We start from the raw sequence: 12,712 nt of genomic DNA on the forward strand, positions 1-12,712 counted from the left end.
TCTTTTTGTTTTTTGAGCAATAAAATGATTCAGGTTCATCTTCTGTTTTCTCTAAGCCATTTCTTTAAGGAGTCCTAGTTCCTTTAGTGGAGAATGGTATTTAGAATCCAAGATCTGAGTGTCAGACGTGTTCATTGCTTTTGGGGTGTTGTTGCTCCAACATACTCAAACGGACAGGCCTAGGGAATATATGTACGCATACACACATATACGTAACACTTATGCACATTTATATCTTTATTTCTGTATACATCGATACATACATCAACAGCTATGGGTTCCAACTATGGATTCAGTTACAATACAACATCACAGAATTCATTCTACTTTTTTCTCTTTTCTGACTGGTACTTCCCTTCACTGGCAGTGAGAAACTTGACTCCCATTATCCTTGCTGTGTTAACTTATTTAATCAATCCCCCTGTATGTAACCAACCTCCAGTCACTGCCTCAGTTGCCGCCATCACCCCACACCTCCTTACCCTGCCAGTATTTCAACACCCTGCTGGGACATCCCCTCTTAGGGGGGTGCCCTTCTCACTCTGCTCTGGCTCTGATACAATTCATTGGGCAGCTATCCTACACAGATGTCCTTTTTACATTGCTGAGGCTCTGACCCCTTTCCACAAGCCCTATCCCCCCCTTACCCCACCTGGGCTCCCTCTGGAAGACCACCCATGTGGATCTCCTTCCATCAATCCTAGTAAACCCTTGTTACATTTCATTTTGATTAGGCTTAAGTTGATCCCAAACTGATGTTACTTTCAATTTACTGCAACATTTTGATCCAAGTGCTACACCTTTCTTTTTCTGAGGTGCACTGTTTTCTTTCAGCCAATAGTATGTTTTTATAATCAGGGATCCATGGCTTTCTCAGCCATGGCTTTCAAAGGGGCATTGGCATGACATTGTTTCTTTAATCAAATGGATTAATTACAATGTCTGAGGAATGGTCCAATGGCATTCACTTAGTACAAAGCCAGGTAGCTTTACAAAATCTGCAATGAATAGATTCTAGGGTCTTCAAATTGAGCCAGGAAGACAAACTCCCTGGGTGTTGGGAATGTACAGAGTGGGCAGTGCTTATTATTGATCCAATTATATGTTGAATACAAATGGGTGGAAGAATAAAAGTGAACTGACAGTCCTGAGGGTTACAAATACCATCCCCATCTTCTTTCAAGGACTGCAGAGAGGTTTAAAAGAAAATAGTACTTGTGACAACAATATTAAAATGTATGATTTTTGAAGGTAATGTTTTTTGACTTCCAAGCACAGTTAAGGTCTAACTACGCTTGAAAACCTCAGAGGAAGACTCTTCTCCCTTCCATCCTCTGACTTGGCTTACGAAAAGAACTTTGTAAACTATAGAGTATGATACTATGATTGCCGTTATGAGGTGGTGCTTGTGGTATTTGGGTAGGACTAACAGATGTTAATTCTCTTTTTGTGGCATATTCATTTGTAATACTTGGGGCCAAGTCAGGCTTGGTTTTCTTGGCTGATGTCAGTTTTTTGTCTTTCCAGCGTTAATGACAGCTTTGAAAAATGCCTTGAGCTAATTTTCCTTGAATTTCAGCCATCCCTTGTTCTACAGGTTTTTAAGGAAAGTATGAATTTTTTATGCCTTATTTGCTTATGTAACGGAGGAAACTCTTTGTGAAGCATTTTAGATATTTTGTCTCAATTTGTTTTTTTACATGGAAAACACTTTACCGTAAGAACTAAACCACTACCTGAGACACTATAATAATGTCTATATGTTGGTATTAGTTCCTTCACTCTCTGTGGATGAAGACATTACAAGGAAGTGAGACAGTTCTATATTTGATTCTACCTGGTGTCTCGGCTAAGTCTTTTCATTTCTCTGACCTTCACTGCTTCACCCTAGTTTTCCGCTTCACGGTGATGTGATCCTAGGCAGTTATTAACCTTTCAGTGTCTGTTTTCTCATCTGCAATCCAAAGATAATAATATTACCTGCCTAATTAATAGGTTTTTGTGAAGATTAAATAAAGTAATGCAGATACAGGGCAATGCCCAGTAAATAGCATGTAGTAAATATTTGCTGTTCCTACCTCTTATTTAACAGTTGGATTTTACATGTGTTTGTAGTTTTTCTTCAAAGATAATAATATTACCTGCCTAATTAATAGGTTTTTGTGAAGATTAAATAAAGTAATGTAGATACAGGGTAATGCCCAGTAAATAGCATGTAGTAAATGTTTGCTGTTCCTACCTCTTATTTAACAGTTGGATTTTACATGTGTTTGTAGTTTTTCTTCAATGGTAGCATATTTGCATCAGCCATGGGATATTTTGGAGACTAGGCACTGCTTCACAGCTGTGCTCTCTATAGAGGACATATCAGGAAAGGCAGTTGGCTTTTTTATTGCTACCAACCTTGGTCACCAAAAGGATTTGTTTCCTTTTCCCACTGAGCAGAGGAAAAGTTGAGCAGGATTAATTCTTCCCTCTACCCTGAGTTAACACCAGGCTTTGGAGGAATTTTATAAATTCTGGAGAGAGTAAGAGGAACTCAGTCTTGGAATAATAGCAGGATGCATATATGTGCTGAGCCATGTTGAAAACTTGCTGAAATTGGAGACGTGAATTGGTAGTTGCACCAGTAGGTGCAATTATGTGAGTCGCTTCCACAGTACTTGGAAAAAAAAAAAGCAGAGAAAAGACCCTGAAAAAGAATATATATATATATATATATATATATATATATATGTATAACTGAATCACTCTGCTGTACACTTGAAACAAACACAACATTGTAAATCAACTAGACTTCAAGTTAAAAAAAAAAAAAATGGGGCTTCCCTGGTGGTGCAGTGGTTGAGAGTCCACCTGCCGATGCAGGGGACACGGGTTCGTGCCCCGGTCCGGGAGGATCCCACATGCCGCAGAGCGGCTGGGCCCATGAGCCATGGCCGCTGGGGCTGCACGTCCGGAGCCCGTGCTCCGCAACGGGAGAGGTCACAACAGTGAGAGGCCCGCGTACAGCGAAAAAAAAAAAAGAAAAAAGAAGAAGAAACAGAAGGAGGAAGAAGAGGAAGAGGAGAAGGGCAAGGGGGAGGGGAAGAGGAGAAGACGGAAAGAAACAAAGTGTTCTAGCCCAAAGTGGTTCTTCAATGCCTTTGCAACTGCCCTACTGTTGAGTCTTCATGACATTTCACTAGACATGCCTGTCTTCTCTGTATCCCCTTTGGACTCAAGCTATGCTCTTCTTCCCTAATATTTATGTAACAGGACAAGAGGCTCAGAGCAGTTCTATGACTGGCCTATGACAGCACAATATAACCTGTAATGTACGGCAAAGAGGATAAGGTTGCAGATGGAATTAAGGTTGCTAATCAGCTGACTATAAGATAAAAAGATTGAGCTGGATAATCTGGGTGGATCTAACATAATCACAAGGGTCCTTATAAATGGAAAAGGGAAGAAAAAGGGATAGTGTCAGGATGATGCGACTAAGAGACCCAACTGGCCCTTACTGGCTTTGAAAATGGCGGAAGGAAAGGAAAGGGCCTCCGGAAAGGAATGCAGCTGAGCTAATGCCTTGATTTAGCCTGGGGAGACCCGTCTCAGACTTCTGACCACCAGCACTGGAAAATACTAAATCTGTGTTGTTTTGAGTCACCAAACTTTTGGGAATTTGTAATGGCAGTAACAGGAGCCTTATACCTACCCTTTGAAATGTCATGGTGTGTATGTATCCAGTCTGAAGTCCTTCAAACTACCCGCCCCAGGCTTGTGAGGACCACCTTGTACTTGGATCACTGTTTGATTTGGCCGCACTGGCCGTGGGCAAGGTTGGATGAGTTGGTACCCTGCCCCCCTCCTCTCACTGAGCACAGATGGATGGCTGGAAGCCATGGAGAACCAATATGGGGCCAAATTCCTCCTGAATGGAATAAGGAGGCCCGTTTCAGCCCAGAGGTGAAAACCTTGGCTGGATTATCCCAGGAAGTTCTCAGGATGCCTGACAAGCACCCTAGTTTGCAGCATTAGCTCGTTGAGGTAAAGCTTGAGCCCCTGAATGGTTTCCCCTTCCAAGGACAGCCTGTGCAGGTGAACTGGAAAAATACCTTGACACCTTCTTGGGCTGACTTACTTCCTCTGCTCTCCAGGTTTCCTTCTGGGTGAGTGGAGGTAGGCTTAGGAAATTAGAAAAGCACTAGAGAGACCTGCAGACTCAGAGTGGCTCATGGTCCTGTGGTCCTATGCATAGCCTCATGGTGCAGATGAAGGGACTTGTCCAGGGTTGAACTAGCATTTGAACAGACCATTTCCCTTTGTGTGACTTGGCAAAGAGAAAAATTGCATGTTACTTTTTCAAATGAAAGCCCTAGCCTGTCCTGGAAGAGAATCGCAGAGACCGTCTGAGGAGCCTTGCTAGAGCAATGGTGGGAAAAGTTCGGGAACTGGGAAAGGCCGGAAAGGGGGCAGCACTGAGCTGAGGAGGGTCAGGGAGTGGGCCCTCTCTGCCCCATCCCTGCGCTCAACATTTTCCGCCTGTATGAGGGGCTGGCCTGGGGGGGCCTCTCACTCGGAGTCCCGCCCAGGGTGACTCTCCCCGGGGCTCCCCTATTTGGCCGGCTTGGCCGGGCTCTGGGCGGGGCCGGCGGAGCGCGGGGGTGGGAGTCCCGGAGGAAGATGCGCGGAGCTGTCTGCGAGGAGGCCTGGCGCCCAAGGCAGAGGGGTGGGGATCGGGGGTGGGCTGCGCCCTCCCGCTCTGACCCATTCCGCACCCCACGGAAAGCAGACGCTGTCAGCTGAATCACTCCACTTTCGGGAGGAGGGAGGGGACGGAAAGGTAACTAGCCCCTTTCTGCTTAAAAGAGCCAAGGGAGATCGTGGGCAGCCTTGCAGCTTCCCCCTCCCCACTCCTGGACCATGCACCCCTGCATCTTCTTGCTCGGCCACAGGCGAGGACTTGATTTCTTGAGCTAAAACTTGTTGACTTTTCTCTCCGCAACAACTGAACCATGCCATGTGCACAGAGGAGCTGGTTTGCAAAGCTCTCCGTGGTGGCTCAGCTCCTAAACTTGGGGGCCCTTTGCTATGGGAGACAACCTCAGCCGGGCCCTGTGCTCTTCCCGGACAGGAGGCAAGGTTAGTGGCTTTTCTTTATTTCCTTTGAAAACCGCAGGGGTAAGACGCGAGCAAAGTTGGTTGCGCTCTTTTCCCTTCCCCCACTCGGCTGAGCTCCGCAAAGATGTTTGGCTGAGTTGCGAGGAAATCTGGGCTGGGAGCATCTTGCATTTCAGTGCTTAAGGTGTAGATTCCTTACTTTTTACCGAAAGGCGAGGATCCACATCTCTTTTACACTGAGGATGCTGCAGTGAAGACTCTAGAGGTAGCTCGGAACCACCCCCAACTGTCTCTTTTGTCTTTTCTGAATGCTGCACTGTTTCAATCCCTACTTTTCAGATGCTGAAAACGGAAAATGATTTTTTTTAACAAGTTCCAACTGTCCACTGGCAGTCATTGCCATGTTTTTAGTTAGTTTGAAACTTCTGGTGAGGTAAGGGGAAATGTGATTCCAACCCCCCCTGCTGAGTGAGCTTGGCTGTGTTTTCCTGGAAAGATTTAGGGCTGTGTTGTAAAAATAACAGACCTTTTAGAGAAAATTTCCTACCATAGGGGCGCACCTTTCCCTGTCCTGTCTTGCTGGTCACAGCTGGCTGCTTCTCTTTCAGAATTTCATGGAACTCTACAATGCTATAGAAAGCATTGGAGGAGTTGTGATGGAAATTTTGTTATTATTATTATTGTTGTTGTTGTTATTATTATATATTTTTAAAACCTAACACCCTGAGCAGGATGGTATTGTTGCCTCTGTTTTTTTTATTGGACTTGCAAGGGTCAGACACACTTTCCTGTTTGGTGGGGAGTTCGTTGGACTTCTGAGGGGAAACAGTCATGGCAGCAGCAATGACCTGCGTGGCTGGAGTGTGTCCCATGTGCCAGGACTGCTAAGGCACTCTGGTGTGTCAGCCTCTTGACCACTGACAACAGCTGCCTGGGGTGCAGGGACCACTGTTACCATCCCTGCTTTACACCCATAGAAGCTGAAGCTTGGGGACTTTACGGGCTTAGCTATGGTGGAGTGAGGTTTTAAACCCAGGTAGCCACACTCCAGAGGTTGGCTTCTTACAGTCAAGCAGCATTGTCCTAGAACAATAAGGAACAACACACACACACACACACACACACACACACACACACTCAGCACGGGGTTAACATCCATTAAGTCCTGTGTCTGCTGACAGTGCTCAAGTCTCGGGAAGCTTCCATAGCCTCCTGACCCCCTTTAATGCCCAAGACCACTTGGGTGGCAAACATCACCAGCCTGACCTTGTTGAGGGTTTCTGCCTACGTTGCAAAGTTCAAATACTGCTGGAGACCTCATTTGCTGCTCACTTCCAGAGCCATCAGAAGCAGGTCCCTTTGCTTTCCTGGGAAGCCAGAACGAGCAAACCCTGGGGTGAGATGTCAGTCAGCCAGCACTTGCTTGTGTAAACGGTCCAGATACGATCTCCCACCCCCAAGTTTAAAATAGCGTTTGTTGTTCTTTGAAAAACAGCCCTTTTGTGAAAAGTCTCTCTTTTGCTGGCAGCACAAACAAAGCCTGCAAGCACTTCCCAGGGCATTTGGAGATGATTTGGTTCAAAGACACGCATTCTCCTGGGTTGGTTTTCAGCTCTGCTTGTTCCACATCTTTGTAAGCAAATTCAGCTTAGTGTGGGACAGACTCCACTGGGACTTGCTTTCTCCTCTCTAAAAAGTGAGAGATGGTTGTCTTTCCCGGTCACCTTTAGGGTTATGGACTGAGAGGAGTTGATACCGAAAAATAGTTGTACAGTACTCTGAGCTTATTAGTGATGCACAGATATATAGATTTAAAAAATAATTTCCAAAAAAATTTTCAGATTTTAATTAAAGACCTAAAATGTAAGACCTGAAACCATTGAAATCCTAGAAGAGAAGAACATAGGCAGAACACTCTTTGACATAAGACGTAGAAATATTTTTTTGGAACTGTCTCCTAAGGCAAAAGAAACAAAAGCAGAAGTAAATAAATGGGACCTGATTAAACTTAAAAGCTTTTGCACAGCAAAGGAAACCATCAACAAAATGAAAAGACAACCGATTGAATGGGAGAAAATATTTGCAAATGATATAACCAATAAGGGGTTAAGATAAAAAAAAATATATATATATATATACACACATATATATATGTATAAAACTCAATATCAAAAAAACCAAACAACCCAATCAAAAAATGGGCAGAAGACCTGAATATACATTTTTCCAAAGAAGGTATAGAGATGGGCAACAGGCACATGAAAAGATGTTCAACATCAATAATCATCAGAGAAATGCAAATCAAAACCACGATGAGATATCACCTCACACCTTTCAGAATGGCTATCATCAAAAAGTCAACAAGTAATAAATGTTGGTGAGGATGTGGAGAAAATGGAACCTTTGTGCACTGTTGGTGGGAATGTAAATTTGTACAGCTACGATGGAAAACAGTATGGAGCTTCCTCAAAAAGCTAAAAATAGAACTGCCATGTGATCCAGGAATTCCACTGCTGGGAAAATATTGGAAGAAAATGAAAACACTAATTCAAAAAGATACATGCACACCCGTGTTCATAGCAGCACTATTTACAACAGCCAAGGTATGGAAGCAATCTAAGTGTCCATCAATAGGTGAGTGGATAAAGATGTGGTATATATATACAATGGAATACTACTCAGCCATAAAAAGAATGAAATTCTGCCATTTGCAACAATATGGATGGACCTAGAGGGTATTATGCTTAGTGAAATAAGTCAGAGAAAGACAGATATTATATGATATCACTTGTATGTGGGATCTAAAAAATAAAACGAATGAATATAACAAAACAGAAATAGACTCACAAATATAGAGAATGGACTAGTGGTTACCAGTGGGGGAGAGAGGGGTAGGTTTAAGATAGAGGTAGCGGGTTAAAAGATACAAATTACTATGTATAAAATAAATAAGCTACAAGAGTATATTGTACAGCACAGGGAAATATAGCTATTATTTTGTAATAACTTCAAATAAATAAATAAATAAAATTAAACTAGAAAAAAATTCAGATTTTTAAAAGTCTTCTCATCAAAATATTTGTTCTCAATCAACTCACCAGTGGATTTACAAGTAATCCCCATTTGGTTCAAAAGAGAAATTTCTGAGCAGATTTCCATGTAGAACTAAGAGAGAGAGAGGGAGAGAAGGGAGAGAATGAGAATAAGAATGAGGGCAAGCTAGTTAGAGAAGGAAACTCTTTTTTTTAAATTTAATTTTATTGAAGTATAGTTGATTTACAATGTTGTGTTAATTTCTGCTGTATAGCAAGTTGATTCAGTTATACATATGTATACATTCTTTTTCATATTCTTTTCCATTATGGTTTATGGCAGGATATTGAATACAGTTCCCTGTGCTATACAGTAGGACGTTGTTGTTTATCCATTCTCTATATAATAGTTTGCATCTGCTAATCCCAAACTCCCAATCCATCCCTCCCCCAACCCTTTGACAACAAGTCTATGCTCTATGGCTGTGAGTCTGTTTCTGTTTTGTAGATAAGTTCATTTGTGTCATATTTTAGATTCCACATATAAGTGATATCATATGGTACTTGTCTTTGTCTTTCTGACTTACTTCATTTAGTGTGATAATCTCTAGGTCTATCCATATTGCTGCAAATGGCATTATTCCATTCTTTTTGATGGCTAAGTAATATTCCATTGTATATATGTAACACATCTTCTTTATCCATTCAACTGTCGATGGACATTTAGGTGTTTCCATGTCTTGGCTATTGTGAATAGTGCTGCTATGAATATAGGGGTGCATGTATCTTTTCAAATTAGAGTTTCATCTGGATATATGCCCAGGAGTGGCATTGCTGGATCATACGGCAACTCTATTTTTAGTTTTTTGAGGAACTTCCATACTGTTTTCCATAGTGGCTGCACCAATTTACATTCCCACCAACAGTGTAGGAGGGTTCCCTTTTTCTCCACACCCTCTCCAGGATTTGTTACTTGTAGACTTTTTAATGATGGCCATTCTGTCCAGCGTGAGGTTGTACCTCATTGTAGTTTTGATTTGCGTTGAGAAGGAAATCCTTAAGGCTTCCAGGGAATAGGATGACCAGAGCTTTGCCTCCACATGACCTGCTTGCTGCTTTGTAATTAAGCCATCTCCCTAGACTTCCATTTCCACTCTGACAACATTTTTGAATTGCACCCAAATTCTGAACATTTAAACTTTCAAATTACTTCAGATGCCATGTCTGCCATCCTCCTTATTTTTGCAGATGAGGAATGAGAGGCCCAGCTGGTCCGTCAGTCAACATGCATTTACTGAGCACCTACTCACTGCCGTTCCAGCAGCGGCATCAAGGGAGTCACACAGGGTCCTGCAGTAGGAGGCCGACTCAGAACCTCCATGACTATTAAGGTTCCTTCTAGTTCTAAGGGGCAGGCAGAGTCTGGATTTTAGATCTAGGAAGGACCATGGAAATAAATCCAATCCTTTCTGGGACTAGAAACAGGTAGATTGGGCAATCTCTGCCCACTATTCTTTCCACATCGCTCAGTGGTGACATACACAATTGTGTGATGACCTCCACAAGGCTCCCAATGAAGTATCAGAACAATAGGAAGTATTAATCTTGCACACAACACATGGCCTCTCTCCTATAGCTGACGATATCCCCTCAGGTTCGTTTTGCCCTGTACTGTTTACAAGTCACCGGTCACTTCCATGACCTCTTTTGCTGCTGACAACTCCATGAAGTTGAGAGGACCGGCACCTCATCCCATGTTAGAGACATGCTCCAGGTTGCACGGACTTGGGCGGAACCAAGGGAGTGCTGCAGTGCGTTTCAAGACCAATGTCATACTCATGTATTTATGCCATTTGCAAAGAATAACTTCCGCAAGGAGGAAATCATTTCAGATCTTAATGTAAGAAGAGCCTTCACAGGGCTTCCCTGGTGTGCAGTAGTTAAGAATACGCCTGCCAATGCAGGGGACACAGGTTCGAGCCCTGGTCAGGGAAGATCCCACATGCCGCGGAGCAACTGTGCACCACAACTACTGAGCCTGTGCTCTAGAGCCCGCAAGCCACAACTACTGAGCCCATGAGCCACAGCTACTGAGCCTGTGAGCCACAATGGCCCCAGCCCTGTTGACACCCTACCTTGATGTCTGGCTCTCAGTGGTTGCCCCTTGAGAAGTAGTGAGAGCAAAGGTTAGGAGGTTGGGCTCTGGGGTCAGATTGCCACAGCAGGAATCCTCACTCCTCTTTATTGTCTTTTTACAGAGGTGGGGATGAAGGCTAAGACAAGGGACACTTGTTAATCATATTCCAGATAATTGTGAGGATGACCAAGACCAAATTGGTATACTCTAAATGCCATCTTTGACCATAGAAATGGTAAAAATTAGGAGTTATTATTATTTCCTGATATCTTATTTCTCCATCCCTGTCATATCCCCTCTGAACTCTGCTTTCTATTGGCCAGGACGATGGCTAGCTCATCTTCCAAACTAAACACCTACTGAGAGAAAGCCAAGATGAGTGCAAACCTCTCCCCATCGCCTGGAGCTTACATGTACTTAAGGCCACAGAGATCCCTAGTAGCCAAGTTTCTATCTTTATTTATATGTATTTTTGCTGCACCTCGCGGCTTGCAGGAATCTTAGTTCCCCGACCAGGGACTGAACCCTCGACAGTGAGAGTGCAGAGTCCTAACCCCTGGACCGCCAGGGAACTCTCCCAATTTTCTATCTTTAATACCAAGAGTAAGTAGCTAGTGTTATCTGTCAAGCACTGTTCCAAATCTATTACATATATTACTACATTGAAATCTCACAACCACCCTAGGAGGGAATACTATTATTGTTATGCCCATTGTGTAGATGAGGCAGGCGCAGCTGGGCCACCCACGGAAGCTACACTCTGTAAGTGGCCTCCTGTTTCCATCCACACCTATTGGCAGATGTGGCTTAGCCGCTTCCTTTGCAGCAAAATCAAGAGGTGAAACTGGTCTCCTACCTCCCATTACTTCACCTGATAAAGAGGCAGTTATTTTCTCCATTTATTGCTGAGTGACTTGAGGCCTCTTAAAGAAGTCATGCAGTTCTTTTACTGTCAGATCATCATCCCCAGGGGCAGTGCTATTACCTCTCCTCTGCTATCCCCGCTGCCAAGTACAACTGCTTATGTACACAAAATGCAGTGGCCAAGAACATGATTTTGAAATAGGAAGCACAAGATTTTAATCCAAGTAACATTGCATGTTGGCTTTGTGACCTCTCTTACATTGTTTCTTTTTCTATGAAATGGGGATAGTAACTGAATCTGTGTCAGAGTCGTTGTGTGTATTAAATGAGGAGTATTGTAGCAAGTGTTCATTAAATGGTTACTATAATTATTATATGATTATACAACCAGCTTATGCTGGCTCTCTTAAAAGCACATTAGATCAAAAGCAACTGGGTCAAAAGCTGTATATGTATTTGCTCTTTTATTCTTTGGGCAATAGGTGCTGGGGTTTAGGCAAGTTAGTCTTTCATTTTATATTTAAATCATGTTTAATTCTTTGAGTTGTATCTTCAGAGACAGGTCCTATAAGGCAGCGGTCTCCAACCTTTTTGGCACCAGGGACCGGTTTTGTGGAAGACGGTTTTTCCATGGACGGGTTGGGGGGTGTTTGTTCAAGCTGTAATGTGAGTGATGGGGGGAATGGTTCAGGAGGTAATGCGAGCAATGGGGGATGATGGGGAGAGGCAAATGAAGCTTCGCTCGCTGGCCCCCCTGCTCACCTCCTGCTGTGCGGCCCGGATCCCAACAGGCTGCGAACCAGCACAGGCCCATGGCCTGGGGGTTGGGGACCCCTGTTATAAGGGACATAAGAGCTTCTCTTGAGAGGAGCTAGCATCAGGACAGGACCACGTACAGGGGGTACCATTGTAGGATAATGGCTGTATTCAGTTGAATAAGACTTTTTCTGTCCCTTACTGCTCTCCACTGCTCCAACCCTGGAAGAGCCAGAGACATCACTGTGAATCATAGAAGAAAAGAGAAACATGAGGGAAATACTAGAGAAGCTGACTACATCCAACCTCAGCCAACCTGCCCATTCCCCGCTGAGGTCTGAACTCTGAAGGGCAGTGAAGCTCTGATACTAACGAGGTCCAGATATTCCTTGGGGAGCTGGCAGTACAGAGGCCTGAGTCAATTTGACTCCTGGTGTGTGGTACATTAGCACTATTAATTTGTGTAAAACACCTTTCTTGTTTTGTTTATTTACGCATTTTGGCCCCCATTCTCCACTCCCATTCCTCTGCATAGAAAACCATTTTAATGGGTTCCATATGTATTTTTTTGTTCGAGTATGTACTGGCAAACTCTGTGTTATTGTTTTTGCGTGTATTTTCCATGAATGTAAATGGCTCTGTATTAACTTGTTTTGTTTCTTATTTTTCACTGAGCATTGTTTTTAAGGTTTGTTCATGTTACTTTGTGCTCTGTTGCTCTTAGTTGCTGCAGTCAGAAACAAGGGTCTGGACTTTTAATAGTCTCTTAAAAATTGAGACTATTGGTTAGTACCTAAGAGTGAAAACTGTGCTCTGTCTC

General features: G+C 43.4%; 1 protein-coding gene across 1 annotated transcript in view; it reads left to right on the plus strand.

Annotated features, from left to right (window-relative positions):
• Nucleotides 1-4,778: 4,778 nt before the first annotated feature.
• ADAMTS12 (ADAM metallopeptidase with thrombospondin type 1 motif 12) overlaps nucleotides 4,779-12,712 on the plus strand; it is a 393,027-nt gene continuing 385,093 nt past the window's right edge. Inside the window, 1 exon segment of the mRNA XM_082836323.1 lies at nucleotides 4,779-5,124. Coding sequence (XP_082692449.1) covers nucleotides 4,998-5,124 — 127 coding nt within the window. The 5' untranslated portion in view covers nucleotides 4,779-4,997.

The sequence above is a fragment of the Leucopleurus acutus genome (assembly GCF_964270905.1).
Source record: "Leucopleurus acutus genome assembly, chromosome: 3".
Classification (NCBI taxonomy): domain Eukaryota; kingdom Metazoa; phylum Chordata; class Mammalia; order Artiodactyla; family Delphinidae; genus Leucopleurus; species Leucopleurus acutus.